This window comes from Eretmochelys imbricata, chromosome 1 (genome assembly GCF_965152235.1).
Source record: "Eretmochelys imbricata isolate rEreImb1 chromosome 1, rEreImb1.hap1, whole genome shotgun sequence".
Lineage (NCBI taxonomy): Eukaryota > Metazoa > Chordata > Testudines > Cheloniidae > Eretmochelys > Eretmochelys imbricata.
Window position 1 is genome coordinate 335,540,462 of NC_135572.1, and position 18,494 is coordinate 335,558,955.

Genomic DNA, 18,494 nt, shown 5'->3' on the forward strand with positions numbered 1-18,494 from the left:
GAAAAATTCCTGATGTAACCCCCCCAAACAGCAATGATTTATTTAAAAATAAATAAATAAATAAATATTGATCCACATACCAGACAGCTTCTAACTAAAACTCACTGAAATAGAAACCTTAGGTCTATATACACATTACAGCTACCATGTGCTATAAAAGCATGTCAAAGACTTGCAAGGACTGCACATTTTTCCTTTTGGAAAAGATTGGCTTGTGTTTTGCAACCTGACATATGCTTTGTACTCAATCTTTATAATGTGGTTGTCTGGAAAATTCCCATTTTCATTTATAAGAGCTGGAATACTGTTTTCATTCTGAATTGTATTTCAGTTGCCTTGAACAGTGACTGAATGTTTGTCAAGTATTTAGAAAGTGTTTTAAAGTGCAGACAGGATAAAGATACTATTTTGGTATACTAAAGACTGACCTTGGCTACTTAAATATTGGTTCAGGTAAAAATCAGGGGCAAGACTAAATACAGTTAACTTTTTAATTTAGTTTTCAAAAACTTAAGCCTTAGCATGTAATCACAACTACATACTACTATCCTAATTTGCAGGACTATCAAAAAGGTACTGGATTGACAATTCTGCACTGAAGTGTGCTTATCAACAGATCTGACACAGAATGGGCAGTGGCAATGCCAGTTTCTCCATCCTGCCCCTGCCAATGAGATGTCATCTAGACATTGAGGCTCTGATCCTACAAACATGCACATTGAGTTCACTGGGACTACTTACATGCTTAAAGTTAGGCACATGTGTCTTTGGAGGATCACAGGAACAGCCCTTGAATCCATAGGCGCTGACCCCAGGGGTACTCCAAAATGGTGGGTGCTGAGCACCCACTGGTAGCTCCCCTATCAGCACCTTTCCCTCCCCCCAGCGCCTTGCATCCAATAGCGGCCCTGCCAATCAGTGCCCTGCTGATCAGTGATGGGTCAGAACAGGGCAGGAAGAGGTGGAGTAGGAAGAGGCAGGGGCCTTGGGGGAAGGGGTGGAAAGAGGGGTGGGACCTGGAGCAGAGCCGAGGTGGGGAGGAGCACCCCCTGGCACATTAGAAAGTCAGCATCTATAACTTCCACTGTGACTGTCACCACGGTTGCTAATTTATGTTGATTTATGGAGCATGTCCATTGGGACTGGACTGAGATGGATAAATTCATTTAACATACATTATACTGATGTTCTTAAGTGGACAGTCAGCTTAATTTTTTTTAAAAGTCCTTACTTATGTTGTTAAGAATGCTTTAGATTATTTAAACTGATTATTTGAAAAGTCAAGCGTGCTTTACACTTATTTGACCTTTTCATTTTGGATTAAAAAGAACGGTAATTTTCTCTGAGGTTCTAAGGTATTAGGATCATGTTACAACATTTGGGAGGCAAACACTGAATACAAATATTTATTTGTTGGAAGGAGGTAAACATTGTTTTTAATGAATGGAAACATTTTTATTGGTCTCAGGTTTTATACAAGCTTGTTTATACATCTACTTCATTTTTGGCTCATATTTGACCTTACGATGCCCCTTGAAAAAACTGCAGTCCATAGTCAGATGAAGTGGAAGTTCATCGAGAACAAAAGTCCACTTTTTTTTTTTTTTTTTTACTTTGACCTGGAGCTGTGGTAAGACATGGTATCTGTAGGGCAGCAGACTAGCTATTTGTGCCTGCAACTCCCACAAAGGGGTTTTAAAATAGGAGTACTGAAACCAAATATTGTGATGTCTGATTTTGTTTTGAGAAGCTCATTTGAGAGTAAAAAACAGTACAGCTAAAAGGCAACTTGAAGTGGTTTACATTTCATTTGTTACCATATCGACATTCTTTTGCATATAGCTGAAATGGATGCAACAACCTGCATACTGAGGGCACCAACAGGTGCTGGAAGGTAAAGTACTTCATGTATTAAAGACCTTGGGACAGTGCCCCCATACCCCGACCAGCTCCGTCCACCCACCTGGTGCTCCTGCAGGAGTGCTGGGTGGGCAGAACAGGGCAAGGCCCCGCGCCCCAGCCCCATTTCCCTGGCAGGAGCGCCAGGAGGAGGGCGGGGATGGGGAGGGGACTGCAGGTGGAAGGGGTGGGAAGGGGCCCCCACTTGCTCTGGCCCAGGGCCCCACAAATCCATAAACCGCCTTTGCCTTGGGAGCTGCATTGGGAGTGGTACTGTGTTCATAAAGATGTCTTATCAAAACAGTACATCTGTGGATAGAGATGTTTTGTGTATACTGCATTTTCTACCTTTCTCAGCTGAAAATGTTATGACAGCTGAGACAACAGTTGTTGAGAAAGTGAGAATAATTTGTAACATTGGATGCATTTGAAATGATTTGCAGCACATCCTCAGGCTATATGTTCCCTTTGGAGATGAACATAGGTGAAAAGTGACAATTGGGTATGTTATTTTGTGTCTCATGTATGAGCAGCAACCAATGCCCTTGTTTGGTGGGAAGGGATGGAGAGAAAGGACTTCTGCAAACTGCCACTATCATTCTGCATTATATACAGGAAGCATGATCAACAGTGGCCATATAGTGAACATGTTAACCATGCACTTGGGTGAATCTTCATATGTGAATGTGATATCTCTGATATAGCACAACCTGGGAGAGGCTTAGCATGCTTTCAGCTACCGTTCTTGATTTCAGCCTGCTTTGGCTATGTAAAGTAAAATTCTAACATTAAATGTACAGCTATCTAAGAATCATACAATTTGAAGTGTAGATTTAATAAGAGCATCATGAACTTTTGTACTAAAATGTTCACCACTGACGCAGTTTGAAAATGGCAGAAGTCTTACTTGAACACTGAAAAGATGTCTTGTCATGGCTGGGTTTGCAGATAAGTTCACAAGTACTTTTAGAACTTGAATCTGAAATGAGGAACATAATAGTTCACATGGAAAAACTTAAAATAAGGGGAGGGGAATGTTAATACTCACTGTCTTCTTCGCCCATGCCTTCCCTCCTCCCCGCAGCTTTGCATGAAACAGTCTCCCTACTAGAATTTGCCACATTATTACCCTCTAGTTCCACATAAAGATTAACTTCTTCAGTGATGTTCACAAGAAAAGAGCCACCTCCCACCCACCTCTAAGCTTCTCAGTGTGTCCTTGCTTTCTCTACATCTGAAAGCTCTTTGGTACCAGGACTGTCTTCATTTACTGCTTTTGAACAGAGAGAAGCAAATTGTCAGCCTTTAACAATTAATTCATTGTAGCTAAAGCAGCTGACGAGGAAAAATACTGCAGGAGCAAATTCTACTCTTATTTACATTGGTGTCAATCTGTAGTAACTCCAGTGTGCTCTCTCTACTGAGTTCAGTAGAGCTACTCTGGTTTTTACACAATGAAACAGAGGAGAACTTGGCCTTTCATCTCTAAGGGCTTGATCCTCCACTCACTGAAATCAGTGATGTAGCTTCCATTGATTTTAGTAGTGCAGGATTATGCATTAAATGAATCCACTGTTTAGTAAACCAGCTGTGATGCTGTCTAACAGGTTACTAGCTCTCTGATGCTGTCTGACTGGTTCAGATTAGAGCAATAAGGCAATTGACTGGTGTCTTTATATCAAAGAAATGCTAAGAGATCATAGTGTGTTCAAGCCAGTTCACTTGTTAGAACAGAACAAAGGCAGATGTTATCATATTACATTTACATGGCATATGTCCCGGTAATTACATTTACTCTAAATTCATGAAAATTAGTGTAATGTTAATGGCATTGTCTTCACTTAGCAGTCAACAGGTTTATAGATATCTCATTACATACATCATGTATTACTGTGATGGGACAAGGCCAGATGGCTATAGTAAAGTAATGTGAGACAGGGATTTGTTTAGCCTGTGCAAATATATCTGTTACCAGGTTAAACAAATGGCAGCTGCTCCAGGTCAATTAAGAAACCTGGGGCCAATTAAGATCTTTCCAGAAGGCAGGGAGGACAGCTAGGTTGATTGGGACACCTGAAGCCAATCAGGGGTTGGCTGAAACTAGTTAAAAGCCTCCCAGTTAATCAGGTGGGTGTGCATGTCAGGAGCTGTAGGAAGAAGTTGTGCTGTTGGAGAGACTGAGCAAATACAAACCATATCAGGCACAAGGAAGAAGGCCCTGAGGTAAGGGTGAAGTGGATCTTGAGGAGGAGGAGGAGGGCTGTTGTGGGGAAGTGGCCCAGGGAATTGTATGTGTCCGGTTTCTTAAAAAGTCAGCTACCAGAGCTGATACTATTAGGGTCTCTGGGCTGGAGCCCAGAGTAGAAGGCAGGCCTGGGCTTCCCTGCTTTGCCCCTGATTAATCACTGAGACTGGGAGACAGCAGAGACTGTGCAAGGGAGGGTAGCTTCTCCGCACCTCCCTTGTTGGCTTATGATGCAAATGGCTCAATAGGCTGTGACCCTTGCCTCTAGAGAGAGAAGGGCTACGTGGAGGGTCACAGTGAGCCTCCGAGGCTACCAAAATCCACCAGGAAACGCAAGACCCACTGAGACAAGGACAGAACTATGTCACAATTACCTTGTACTTATTTAGTTGTAGATCAAACGGATGTATTAGCTTTTAGATATGAGTTCATTTAATATGTAAAACTCCCTGATAATTTATGAAAGATTGTCTGGATGGCTGTAACTAAATGCATTATCTTCAAATTGTCCATTAAATGGGTCTGAAGCCTCAAAACTGTAAATGAAGAAACATTAACTTCAGAACACGGGTCTCAATGTTCAACAATGGAAAATTCACAGACGTTTGTACGTAGTCAACAAAGCAAGAGTCCATGCTGTGCTGAGAACGCTTGCCAGACTCTTTTCAACTATAAGAAGGGACCTGGGGAGCGATTCTCCATCTCTGGACTGATGAATTCTGACAGGGTGGAATTCTGAGCAATTGGACAGAGGTCCCCAAAGCTATTTTGGGCAACCCTGAGAAACTTAGAGAACTAGCAGATACTACAGCTCTGCTATCAACTGGACTACAAACTTAGACTCACCTGTAATGTATTTTATCTGCTTTAACCTCTCAATAACTCTTTTTCTTAGCTAATAAATTTTTAGTTTATTAGAGAAATTGACTACAGCATTGTCTTTGGTCAGATCAAGATTATCCACTGACCAGGGGTAAGTGACTGGCCTCTTGGGGTTGGGAGTACCCTAATGTGTGGTGAATCTTGGTTTTAATAATCTATCATCATAAAGTCCAGTTTGTCTGGGTGGCAAAGAAGGGCTGGAGAACTTAAGGAGACTGTCTGTGGCTCCATGGCAAGACTAATACAGTGTACGTTTGCTACTGGCTTGAAGAAATCTACTTCTTGGATATACCACCAGTTTGGCATGTCTGCCCTGAGACTGGCACTCTCCGCTATAAGCCATACCAGACACTGACACCAGCCTTGCACAGGACAAGTGTTAAATATAGGACTGCAGCTATCTTAGTATTTTAAAATTGCAACCATGCAAATTGGGCTTTTGGGGGGAGGGGAGTAACTCCGACTTCTGTTTACAATCGAAGTAGACAATGAGCAGATAAAGAATGGGATGCAACAAAAGCCAGTGACTAAGTGATGTTCAGCACATATCTCCTAATTCCATATTTTAAAATTCTCTCAAACTCCCTGAAAGGCAGCTAAGACAGGAATCAATACGCTTTGTAGAAGAAGTGCATTTTCAGGAGGTCTTAGGATGTACTTACTCATCTGTGTTTCTCTACCCTTCAGTACAGTTCTGAACTGCCCTTCAGTTAATGCTGAAGTGAGCATAACAAATAATTCCCATCTTAAAACTTTTTCTTCAGTAATATGTATTTACAGTCTTGTTACAATGTTGTAGTATTAAAAAACTAAATAGGTGTCTGGAAATGCCAAATAAGGCTTAACTCTGATCTTTTCTCCTTTCCCATCACATAACTAGGCTTTGCAGAAATTATTTTTGTTTTAAATAGTTCTGAGAGATAATATTCATGTTTGTTTTTAATTTTATTTTTATTAATTCAATTGTGAAATTATGATGGGTAGCAGACCATAATTAAGGTTAAGATTTAGTCATGGGTATTTTAGTAAAAGTTATGGACAGGTCACAGGCAATAAACCAAAATTATTGACCTGTGACCTATCCATGACTTGTACTATAAATACCCCTGACTAAATCTTAGGTGCTTGGGGTAGGGAGGTGGGGGTGTGTGGCTTGGGGCGCTGCTGCTCCGGCGGCCGAGTAGCAGCCAGTGTGGCTGGCCCTGGGTCTGCTCAAGGAGTGGCTGGTGCGGCAGGCCTTGGGGCCACCCCAGCTGCTTGGGCAGCCCTGGGGTCAGCCGCACCAGCAACTGCAGAAGTCACGGAGGTCCCAGAAAGTCACAGAATCCGTGACTTCCATGGAAGACTTGCAGCCTTAACATTTGTCATTAATTATTAAGATTCAAAAAGTTAAAGCTTCATAATTGTTAACACATTGCCTAAGGATATTTATTTTGTATATTTTGACGTGATGTTGACAAAGTAAAAAAAATGCTGCTTGAGAATTTATCTAGAAATTTGAAGTATCACTGATGAAAATATTTTTGCATCAGTCTGTGTACGTACAGTAAAAAAAAAATTACCTTTAATGACATTTCCCGATTAAAATATAATCCTTCCAAGTCCATGCCTATGATTTATGTGGAAATATAAACGTGATTATTTTACAATCTGGTTTTTGTGTATTTTTGGGGGAAGATGCAGATATGCTACATTTCTTAAGGTGCAGTATCTGAGCTATTAACAGGAGCTATACAGGAAAGGATTGAGAGTTATTACATCAGTGATACACTTTGGGCTGACTAGCTTATTATGGAATGGTGGATTTGAGAGTCCTTGGTATTACGAGAAGGGGGTTCATGAAATCCCCAGAATTTGGGATGAAAGATCTAAATTCATGAAATTAGAGACGTGTGTACCTGCAGTGAGGTGCTGTGCAACATTTCACTAAGCCAACATCTACAGTAACACTCCAAGGAGTGTCACAGATACAAATAAAACAGGCTATTTTAGGAAGAAGGTTTAGTTTTTAAACTTAGTGAACTCTGATTATATGGGGCGACAGAGCTAAAACAATTTAAGATTCTTGCTGTGTGCTGGATAAGTGAACAAGGAAATCTGACTGGTGCCCACCGGGTTACTGGGAGTGAAATCACAGAGGCGAGAGATTTGGAAAGCCTGTTTGTTGAAAGATATTTAATCCAGTGATTTACAGTAAGCACCATAATTGGAGACACGGCAGCAACTCCCTTTAGCCTTTGCAGAGCACTTGACAGTAGCTTCTGCATCAAAGGACCCTACCTTCAAAGTCAGCTGTTGCCTTGATAAAGACAAGGGATGTCAGATATTTAGGGCCAAATCCTACTTGCCTTACATATGCAAGTAGTCTCTCTGGGAGACTACTTGCAATGAATAAAGCAAGCTGGATTTGTGTTAGCCATAACTACAGATTATTTGAATACTGCATTTTCAACTCTGATTGAATGCATAATGAGCACATTTCTAGCCTTTTATTTCTGAGGCTAATATTCTTGAATTGCCATCTTGTAGCACTGACATGTCACTTTAAAGCATGTACTACTACATTAAGGGCCAAATGTGATTGTCTAACTCATGTAAGTAACCCTGATCAATCAATGAAACTATTTATATAAGAAGAGTGAGCAAGATTTAAATGCTGGTGTGAGTGGATGTACAGATGTCAATAGAATTGCTCCAACTTAGATTAGCTCTGAATTTTGTCCCTAATGGACGAGTGTAACCCAGGAACCTCATAGTGCCAACTGGCAGAGGGCATAGGGCATGCATAGAGTTTTTTTTACCAGGATCCACTGGATCAGATATATGCATAATTCACTAAAGGGTGTCAGGTGAGGTTTATACCAAGAGTAAGAGCCTAGAGCCCTCTGGTCATCATAATCACTGCAAAATGTATGTATGGATAATATTTAAGTAGTAACATCTGTACAGAAAATTGTCCTTAAAGCAGGTGACATGTTTTGGACAGGTTCCTTTCAGGCAGGAGGTAACAGACAGATCTCTGTCTGGCCATGAGTATACTGGTCATTATATGTCTCACAATGGATGCCTGTTTGCATACTGAGCCAAATGACAATCAAAACATTGCAAAATCTTCAAGAGGAAATTTGCAGTAAGAAATAAATGAGAATAGATTTTTGGGGTATGTCTGGGGATGCAAAGGCATACCCTGAATCCTTCAACTGAGGAGGCAAACAGTGTTTGTCTTATAAATGGACAGTCACAGCCAAGGCTGGCTGTAAAATACTGGAAGGATTTTAGGTGGGCATTGCTCTAGGACATGAAAATGTTGAGTTAAGTCTAGGTTCTGGAGTGCATGTTATGATTTTATATGTAAACATTTATTTCCAATACTTTTACTTACTTTCACTTGAACTGTTTTTATTATACTTTGTTCAATAAACTTACTTGTTTTCAATATAAACATATCTACATGCCGCATGTGAAGCAGAGTAGTGATCTGAATGAAACTAGTAAGCTGGGATGTACTGCTTCTTTGGAAGCAGTGAACCTGGGAATACTGCAAGTGTCTAGTGGAACAAGGGCTGGACACTCGAGGGGAATACTCAGAGGGCTCAGAAGTTGGAGAGTGCCCATCACTAACCTGTAGAGAGACCGTGAGGCTTGCATAAGTCTAGAAGGGGAGTATTTGTGTTGCCCATGGCTTATGGATTTGGGGATACAGCAGACACAGACAAGGCTTCCTCATGCTAAGGGCAGTTGGTAGCGAGGTGCCTCATAACCCTGGGTACCCCCAGGAAGCATCATAAGGAGAAGAAAAGATTCCCATTATTTCTGATAGTAATTTACAAATATACAATTTTCCTTTTTTCAAATACCACTAAGAAGCGGTACATGTGCACACAGGTCTTCTATTAGTAGTGGGACTCTGACAAAAATTCAGATGATCCTATATTCCTAGTAATTATGGTCACATTATTATGGCCTACATAATAAGGAGTCTTCTGTAAGTCAAAAGGCAAATTTCAGCTCTCAGATTCACAAGATGGCTGTTGACTGTGATGACCTACTCTCCCTGCATATACAACTTCCAGGAGAGCCATATTATAAACAGATGTTAGATAAAGAACATTCGTTAAGATCACCATGTGATTCTGAGAGCAAACCCTTGCTCGCTATCCCCAGAGATTCATGCAACAGTGGAACCCTCCACATGCAGATCTCCTTTTGCCCTGTGCTGAAGTGGTGGTGGTGGTGGTCTCCTACCTCCATGGCACTATTTACTTACTGGGATCCTACAGGCCAGAGGCAGAAAAGAGCTGAATGGAGCTTTATTTCCCACAGCAGCACCAGAGATTAGCTAGGAAAGGTAATAAAGCTTGTGGTGTTGTATATTCCATGCTCTCCCCATCTCTGTACAGGGGCAACCCCCTTTATAATGGGATCCGTGTGGCAGTTGAAACAGAGGCACTGGTAGCATGACTCCATGTTCCCTGACAGGTCAGACAGTGGAAGGGGGTGGTGGGGTTTCTAGAGCCAGTGCAAAGGCAGAGGACTACTGTGTGGATGGCTCTGGTCTCCTAAAGCATCCAACAATACAGGGGCAAAAACAAGGCTTCATTCCAGAGAGGGGGAATACCTCACGATGGGAATGATTTGGGGTGAGAAACTCTGCAAGAAGATTCTTGTGAAGGACTCTTCCCTCCTGCGGGAATTTCCACGGAGAGGACAGTTGGGCAATGTTTGCAAATCCTTTACATGTTCTCCACTAGTTATAGCTACTGAATTGTAAAATTATTTTTCTTTAAATAAATAAATCAATCAATCAAACACCACAGAGTACCTTAGAAACTGATGGTTTAAATAAAGAAAGCAAATCTAAACTAGAAGACATGTCAGTCAAAGTTAAATACCTTGGTATCTGGTTATGATAGTACAATAAACAGTACCTGTGTCCTTTCGTTTCCTTCTGAAAGCAAATGAAGCAAGCACGGAATTGCATCTGTCATCATATGGTGGTAGTCATTGGTAACAGACATGTTTGTTAACAATCTAAGTTCAGCTAGCTGCAGATCAGAGTTCAAAGGTGATAACTCAATCTCCTTACAGACTTGTAAAATGTATACCTTAAAGAACAAAAAAAGAAATGGTTAAATGTACAAATGTGGTTCCAGAGAGGATGGTTCTAGACTATTCTCAGTGGTGGGACAGGACAAGGAGTAATGGTCTCAAGTTGCAGTGGGGGAGGTTTAGGTTGGATATTAGGAAAAACTTTTACACTAGGAGGGTGGTGAAACACTGGAATGCGTTGCCTAGGGAGGTGGTGGAATCTCCTTCCTTAGAAGTTTTTAAGGTCAGGCTTGACAAAGCCCTGGCTGGGATGATTTAATTGGGGATTGGTCCTGCTTTTGAGCAGGGGGTTGGACTAGATGACCTCCTGAGGTCCCTTCCAACCCTGATATTCTATGATTCTACAATTTGTTGTTCCAGCCAAAGAAGTTCAGTTAACATCCCAGTGTCAGTAGTCACGATGGCTCAAAATCATGATTCCCAGCAGCAAGGGGATAAATAAAACTATGTATAATCAGTCTCATCTTTGATCAAGAACACATAAGTAAGACACTAGCAGCTAAATAAGCTACCTTAAATTTTAGCAGAAACTATCAATTTGAATTTTTTGTAAAGACTAGTTTTTTTTTAAAAAAAAATCAGTTTTCTGATAGAGCTACTTTAAACAATATGTTCTGATTTAAACAAAAAAAAATACCTGCTCTACATAAATTTAAAAGGGCCTTTTGGACAGGCCCAAAGTAATAACACTGAATGGCTCTGTCAGACTAGGCATTATATTCCCATCCCATAGTATCTGAACACACCCCCTACGCAAGTATTTTAAAAACTGGAACTGAAATGTCTCTTCCTTCACTTCAAGAAATAGGCACTTGGAATTGAATTGCTTATAGGGTTTTATGTATTTGTATATGTGATAAATTTATGGAGGCAAAGCTAAGCAGAAGAAATGAGTTTTGCATTTAGTTGCAAAAGTGGGTTAGTTACAAGAGATAAGAATGACCATGTAGCAACAGATTCCATAGTTCAGGTCCAGCTCCTGAGAAAATCCTCCATCTCCACTTACTGATCAATAGTTTCCATTTACAATGGAACATAGCTTTTGTAAGGGCTCACAGTTGTAGAGGGATAGGTTTGAATATTAGGAAAATGTGAGTCTGAAATTGACCTTATCCCTTTACATTTTTGCATTTGTATTATTTAAAAAGCAGAACTATCTGCGAATGGATTTTATAATATATATTTGAGATTGAATTTAGAATAATAATCCTGACTCCATCGGATATCTTTTTCCTCTCTTGAATATTGGTATCAAGTTAATTTTCTTTCTGGTCCTCTGGAATCAGCCTGGTTCTCTAAAATGCTTTAGAACTAATTGCTAGTGGTTCAATAAATTTGTTAGCTATTTCTCTTGGCCTTAGGGTTTAAAGATCATTTGGATCTGCTGATTTGTATATACTCATGTTCTCCAAAATGTTGCTGTACGATCCTTTTAATCAACATCTATATTGAAAGGTCTTTATTGCTTCCTAGCTGTCCATACTTCATTCTGTTGTTCAATTTTGCCTCAGTTATGGTGCCTTTTAGTACACTTACCTTTATCTCTTCTTGATTTTTAACATTCATACTCAAGTTATTAAGTGTGTTTAGTGCTTTTTCTTTAACTTTGGGAATGGAATTTGAGAGCATCTTTCCAATAACAGAAAGGCCATCCAAATTTCGAATTATATCCTAAAAGATAAACAGATAAATATATAAGATATTACTGTTAATCTTAAACCAAATGAGAGTTCTGCCGGAGTAAAGCCTTCAGGATCTGGTCTGATATTTAAGCAGAGAATATCAGCAGTTTAATATTTTTTCTTTACATACCAGCCTATACAAAATAAATATGCACAACATTCATTGTGAAACTTTTATGCCAATTTATAGTATGTACCTTGTTTATCACCAAATTTTTTCATAGATAAAATGAGAACAAATAGGACAGATACACGTTTCTGCAGGGTCACTCCTAAAATTCTCAAATCTTGTAAAAACTATCCGAATTAAGAAAGCTTTGCTCACTTCTCGAGATAGAAAGAAGCATCAGTTATGTTTTTGTTTAATCCAACTTAAACAATTACTGTGTTTTTCATTTAGTGTAGTAAAATATGCCATCAACAGGCCATATTTTGGCTTTGGTTACACTACTTTCATTGAAATCAGTGGGAGCCCTACTTAAACATTTGAGGCTAGAATATGGCATAATATCTTAAAAGAGCAAAATATCTCTATTATTCAAGCCCTCTGTGTCAGAATTCCCCTTTGAATTCAGTAGGATTTCAGCAGGAATTCAGCATGCAGGTTTGCAGAACCAGGTTGAAAATTAGTTAGCAGGTTCTAAAATTTAGCTTATTTTCCTTTAAATTTACAAAGTTCAAATGCTCTTAAAAATATATTACTCCTCCTGCCAAAACCCTACTTTCCCCTCCCCAAAACTGAACTCAACACAATTGTTTTAGTTCTCCTTATGAAAAATCTCAGAACTTCATGACACCCCAGTCACCTTAGTAGGGGTCTGGGGGGAAAGAATAAAGATTTTTTTTAGTAAGAAATAATATTTTTAGTTTCTCATTAGAGGCCAGAGAATAACTGAGAAACTATGGTTACAATTGCGAGAAATACCTCAACAAGAGAAGTGTGAAAGCTTGAAAATTAACCCTTTATGCTTTCCTGTACCCATGTATCTCCCAAAGAAATTTGTCATATTGAATTCCCAGTCCAAGGAATACCCTGATAGCAGAGGGGTTAGACATAGCAAATTTCAGGCCTGATAATGGAAGTTGCAGGTGCTCAGCACCTCTCAAATCAAACTCTTCAGTTGACACTACAAAACTGTTAGTGATAATGTCCACATAAAATAGCACTTTGAAAATATGAAGCTCTGTACCAACATTAGTTATGCTCATAACAGCCCACTAAAGTAGTTATTCTTCTATCTATTGTAATAATGGGGAAATTAAGGCAGAGAGATTAAATGACTGAAACGAGGCCCAGATCCACAAAATTAAGTGCCTAACTCCCTTTTAAATGCATGGGAGTTAGGCACCTAAATACCTTTGAGGATCTGGGTGACAGTCACTAAATTAGGATGAGAACACACGAGTTTCTAGATCTATCTCATGCTTACTCCTCAGCAAAATGCAGTCTCATTTTCTATACTGGCTCACTTTGAAATATAATTGCTTTCTTTAGAACATGACTTACTTGATTTACAGAGAAGGCAGCACTGTTGCTCAGAGTGACCAAGGCTTGTTCTTGAATTAACGGATCATCTGTGGACTCAAGCAAATGAATAAGCTTCTGTAGATGATTGGCGTCCAAGTTACTGGGTGATTTGGGAAGATCGGTGTCTGCCAAGGTTTAAAAATTTAAAAAAAAAATTCAAATCAACTTTGAATCATTTCACTGAACCAAAGCACATAACACCTTTTACAGAGCTGTGTTATACCCACATACTTATGGAGAGCATGTCAGTTGTAGTCCCAGGATTCACTGATCCACCTATGATATTATGGCAGAGCCACTGCAATACCAGTTAAGGCTGGGTTCTATTTTGCATTTAAAACAGGATTTCAATACACATATTTTTAAAAGAATGCATCTGCCCCAATTTTTCAGCATATAATCTGAGTAAAGCCTGGTGGGGTGAGTGGGTGGGTGTTTTTTTTTTTTTTTTTTTTTTAGGTTTTAAGTAAATTAAGTAGTTTCTGATTTCTAGCCAAAAAAATATTTAAAAAAAAAGCTTACTTTCTGAGTTGCATGACTTTGAGCCCCTCTAGTTTCAAAACTACAAAAGTGTAGAAAGTATAAAAAAATTGTAAGAATGTGGGGTTATGTAATGATTTTGCTAATTAACAAAGAAATAATTCTGTTAGCACTATTCATCATAACTGGATCCTTATTCATTGCAGTTATCCAATGGAGATTTTTTTTTTTAAAATGTCTGCTACTTCCATTTCTGACATGGAATGTGACAACTTTTTTTGGACAATTTAGGAGGAGAGTAGAAATTTGACTTATCTCCAGTAATATTCCTCCCAGAATTGGGGGACTAACAGGGTGAATGAAGAATATGCTAGTCCAAGGACATCTGAGCTGAGCTGAGCATCTTTGACAAAGAAACAGCTGCTGTGTTAAGGTTACTGGTCTTCATGAAGACACTCAGCCAACTGAAGAGCTCTGCTCCTAAGTCAGCTAACCATAAGAGTGTCATACAGTACCTGGTCTTCATGAAAGCAAACGCTACTAATGTCAAAGTTCATGATCAGCCAGATCAGGAGTGAAGCTCTTGAGCTGGCTAAATGGTTTTATGAAGACCAGGATCTGCGATAAAGGAAGTGGTAGTCTAATAAATACTACGATTTTGTGAAACTCCCCAGCTTGCCCAGAAGCAGATCCTATTCTTCATGAGATTCTCTCTTGATTTATTAACATTATTCCTCATTATTGAATCTTTATGCACAATGGTTAGCCATTGAATGTGACAAAGGTTGGGGTTTTTTAAAAGGTCTTGAACAATTCTAAAATTTTCAACCTTAAGTGCATGAAGTTAAGCATTGAACTCCAGATATAGGTCCTGATCATGCAATCAGATCTCCATGGAGGATTCCTGTGCATTTGTGGACCTCCACTGACTTGAATGGCTTCACACAAGGTCAGGTGTCTGCCCAAGTAGATTCAGTAGCAGAACCAGGGCTTTAGCCACTTAAAAAAAAAAGACACTGATTTTCAGTACTGAGTATGTACAGATCCTACTGACTTTTGCCAGACTGGTGGCAGTGTAAACTGACAGTCACACACAAAAAAGATTTTACAACAAATACTGCCTTGTTACACTCTCACTAGGCTGCAATTATTCTGAACCCTATTTTCCTACATTTTTACCAATATCAGTTATGCTATCTGCAAATAGTGGCTCATCAGCATCAAACTACAAAAATGGCAAGATAGTTTAGCATTTCAGTTGAGACTGTGACCAAAGTGTAACCTGAAATTCTTATGAAAAACAGAGCTCAGGAAACTGAACCACTGCCATCCTGCTGGACAAATCTAGACTCACATTAGAAGTGGCAAAACATTTTCTCCAGGTGTCCAATGCAGTCTCAGTCTGTTTCTTTCACATTATCAATCCCTTAAAAAGACTGTTGTCAGACTGTGAAGATCCAGAAGTTGGTTAACTTCTTTATATTATTGGTTTCAAAACCTGTGCATGCATTCTTCCTCTCCCTCATAACAACACATGCTTCAACATTCTTTCATTTGAAACAAAAGTTGAAGATAACATAACATCCAAAAGTTAGCCTGCAAAAATGCTAATGTTTTCCTTACTATACTGATCTGTGCTTTTATCAGTTACAAGGCTATACAAATCATGAACAACAAAACAGGGGGCAAGCAAGATACCCAATAAAGCACTTTCAATAAGGCAACTGGTAAGATTCATGATTTCAAGGGAGTCTAGTCAGCTTTTAAAAATCAAACAGACTCTCACTGATGTAAGTTTTACATCCATTAGGGCCAGATTTACAAAGGTATTTAGGTGCCTAAAGTTTCAGATAGTAAATCCAGCTCTAATCAAACTGACCTATTCAAGTAGTCTGAAGAAGACTATGAACTAGAAGTGCTTTTTCTGTAAAAATAAATGCTACACTAGGTGAGAAAAGAGATGTAAAGCACGGCTGGATCCCTAACAGAGACTTCGCTAGCTGCATTACTGTCAGGATACCAGGAAATGCTAACATACAATAACCCAAAAGAGTAACAAAATAACCTCACTTTCCTACCCCCACAACTCTCCCCTCTCTTCTTTCATGCCACCTCTGGAAGGTCACATCAGCTAAGGCATCAGGCAGCGTTGTTACAAAGCCTAGATTTTGTCGGCAATACAAATGTTTAAAAACGCCCCTGGTGTGTGAGAGTAACTAAGGGTGTTTTGGACAAAGCCCCCGCCAGTGGGCGGGAGGTCGGGGGGGGGCACAGCCTGGCTGCAGACAGCCTGCCGGCGTGAGCCCCTCTGCATCTCACCTGAGCGGAGGCTGGAGGGTCCCCGCCAGGTAAGGCCGGACAGCCCGGACACCTGAGTCAGCAAACCGCCCCCGGGGGCCGACCCCGCGCTAGCGGCTCCTTCTGTCCCGGCGGCGGCTCCCGCCCTCCTGCTCCCGGTCAGCCTGTAAACACAGTAACACGCGCCAGCTCCCAGCACCAGCCCCGCCGCCGCCGCCCCAGCTCTCGCCGCCCCCCTGGCCTCGCCCATGCCCCGCTGGTGCTCGGCCTCGCCGAGCGCCCAGGCTGAGGCCGGCCCAAGCGCCCGTTTCACCGCCGCGGGACGCGCCTCAGCCCAGCCTGGCGGAAACGGGACACGTCCCTCCCCGTCCCGCAACTGCGCTGAGGAACCGCTCGGCGGCAAAGCTCCCCTCTGACCTCTGCCCCCCTACGCTGACGTGCTGCCCCCCCCACGGCTCGCGCCGCGGAGGCGGTGACAGGCAGACGCCCCCGGCGGGCACTCGCCGCCCGTCACGCGCTGCAGCGATCGGCCCACACCCAGCGCGCGGGGTTTGTGCCCCCCCGCAGTCTCTCCCCTTCGGTGCTCCTGCCGGGGAGCGGGGTCCGGGCGCTGGAGCTTCCCGCCGTCCCCGGCAGGAGCGCCGGGTGGGCGCGCGGAGGGGGCGCCCCGATTGCCCGGGGCCCCTTGGCTAGTCCGCCACTGCTCACACCCAAAACCTACCGCCTACTGCACAGCCCAGGTGATGGTCCCTCTCCCCAGCCTACTCGGCACACCAGGAAAAGTACCTCAGATGTGGGCATGATCCATTATGTTTAAATGGTAACCAAAATGTCGGCATGATTGGAAACTAAAACCAACCCCTCTCAAAATCTCATGAGGGCATCTGATTTGATCTAATTTCAAGGCTAGTCATGTGCAGCCCGCCCCCCATCACAGATTATAAATTATTTGGGGCCTGGACCTTCTTTTTATTCTTTTTACACAGCACAATGGGATCCTAATCAGTGACTGGGGCTCCTATGTGCTACCACAATACAAATAATAACATTTTCAAGGTAGCTCTTACTTAAAAACTCCAACTATAATCATCTCCCCAAAAGAAGAGGGTGGGAGATAATCTCCACATGGGAGAGACATTGCAATCAGATATAAGAGAGAAAAATGGTAGTAAAAACTCCACTGTCACCTCTTCATTTTTCACTCAGCCCTTTTTAAAAACATGAAAACTAACTGAAGCTAAGCAGAAACTTTAAAAACTTGTAACAGTATATGAACAAAACTACTAATACTACTATATAGTAATAACCAGCTCCTGAACAGCAATTTTTGACGGATCTCAAAGCACTTACAAAGGAGGGCAGCATCATTATCCACATTTTATAGATGGGGAAATGGGACTTGTCCTAGGTCACCCAGGAGCCAAACTGGGACTACAATCCTAATTTTCTCAGTCTCAATCCTATGCTGGATCCAGTAGGCCACAGGAACACCTTCTGGCTAAGAATCCCCCTATCACTTCACAAAAAATTAATTAATCTGCAGTATAGCCTTGGGAGCTAGGTCAGAGGTTCTCAAAGAGTGGTCCACAAGCTCCATTCAGGTGGTCCGTGGATAGTTCCCTCTAAGGTGCGCTCCTGGGTGGCTGCACACAAGAGAATGAATGGGCCATGCACCTAATTAGTGGAGCTGTGTAGGTGTGGCTCCACTAATTAGGTGCCTCCACCCTGGAGAAGATGCACATCTAAGGTGAGGTGGTGGCCTTGGAGGGAATAGGGGGTAGATGGGAGGGGGCAGTGGGGTGAGAAGAGGGGGTGGGGAGAATTTGGAATGTGAAGGGCTGCAGTGGCCAGAGAAAGAGGTGACTTTCCCTAGCTCTAGGGCTGTGGCTGCCAGGGTGAGATGGCCCTCCTTCCTGGCCTCAGCTCTGTGGCTGCTGGGATGAGGGGAGACCCTCCTCCTTCCCAGCCCCAGCTTGGGGGCTGCCCCAGCAGGCAAGAGAGGGCACATCCATTGCATTAGAAAGGTAAGACTACTGATATTAAAATATGAGTTGTGTGCTTTTATTTGTGGAACAAAAAAAAGTGAATTATTATTAAGTTTTTTTTAGATAGCGCTTTTATCCAAAGTGCTTTACCAGAGTTAGCTAATGGTACAAAGAACATTTGGAAAGATCAATAATTGGTCCGCCGAGACCCTCAGCAATTTGCAAGTGGTCCATAAACAAAAAAGTTTGAGAACCACTGATCTAGTCAGTTACAAAATAGGAGTTTAGATCCTGTTTCTATTTTTGGGGTGTTTGTTTTTTTATGGTGTTTGCACTGAAAAAACTGCAACTTTAACAAATGGTGATCATAGCTTTTGAACCAAAAA

General features: G+C 41.4%; 1 protein-coding gene across 2 annotated transcripts in view; it reads right to left on the reverse strand.

The window, feature by feature from the left end:
• Positions 1–16,527, reverse strand: part of ARMC10 (armadillo repeat containing 10) — a 29,727-nt gene extending 13,200 nt beyond the window's left edge. For both annotated transcript variants that reach the window (XM_077835938.1, XM_077835931.1), the window contains exons 1-5: positions 16,145–16,527; positions 13,325–13,470; positions 11,672–11,806; positions 9,955–10,131; positions 2,807–2,878 (exon numbers count right to left, since the gene is read on the reverse strand). In XM_077835938.1, the coding sequence (XP_077692064.1) occupies positions 2,807–2,878; positions 9,955–10,131; positions 11,672–11,806; positions 13,325–13,470; positions 16,145–16,373 (759 nt within the window). In that variant the 5' untranslated portion in view covers positions 16,374–16,527. The remainder of the gene's footprint in view (positions 1–2,806; positions 2,879–9,954; positions 10,132–11,671; positions 11,807–13,324; positions 13,471–16,144) is intronic.
• Between the last annotated feature and the right edge of the window lie 1,967 nt (positions 16,528–18,494).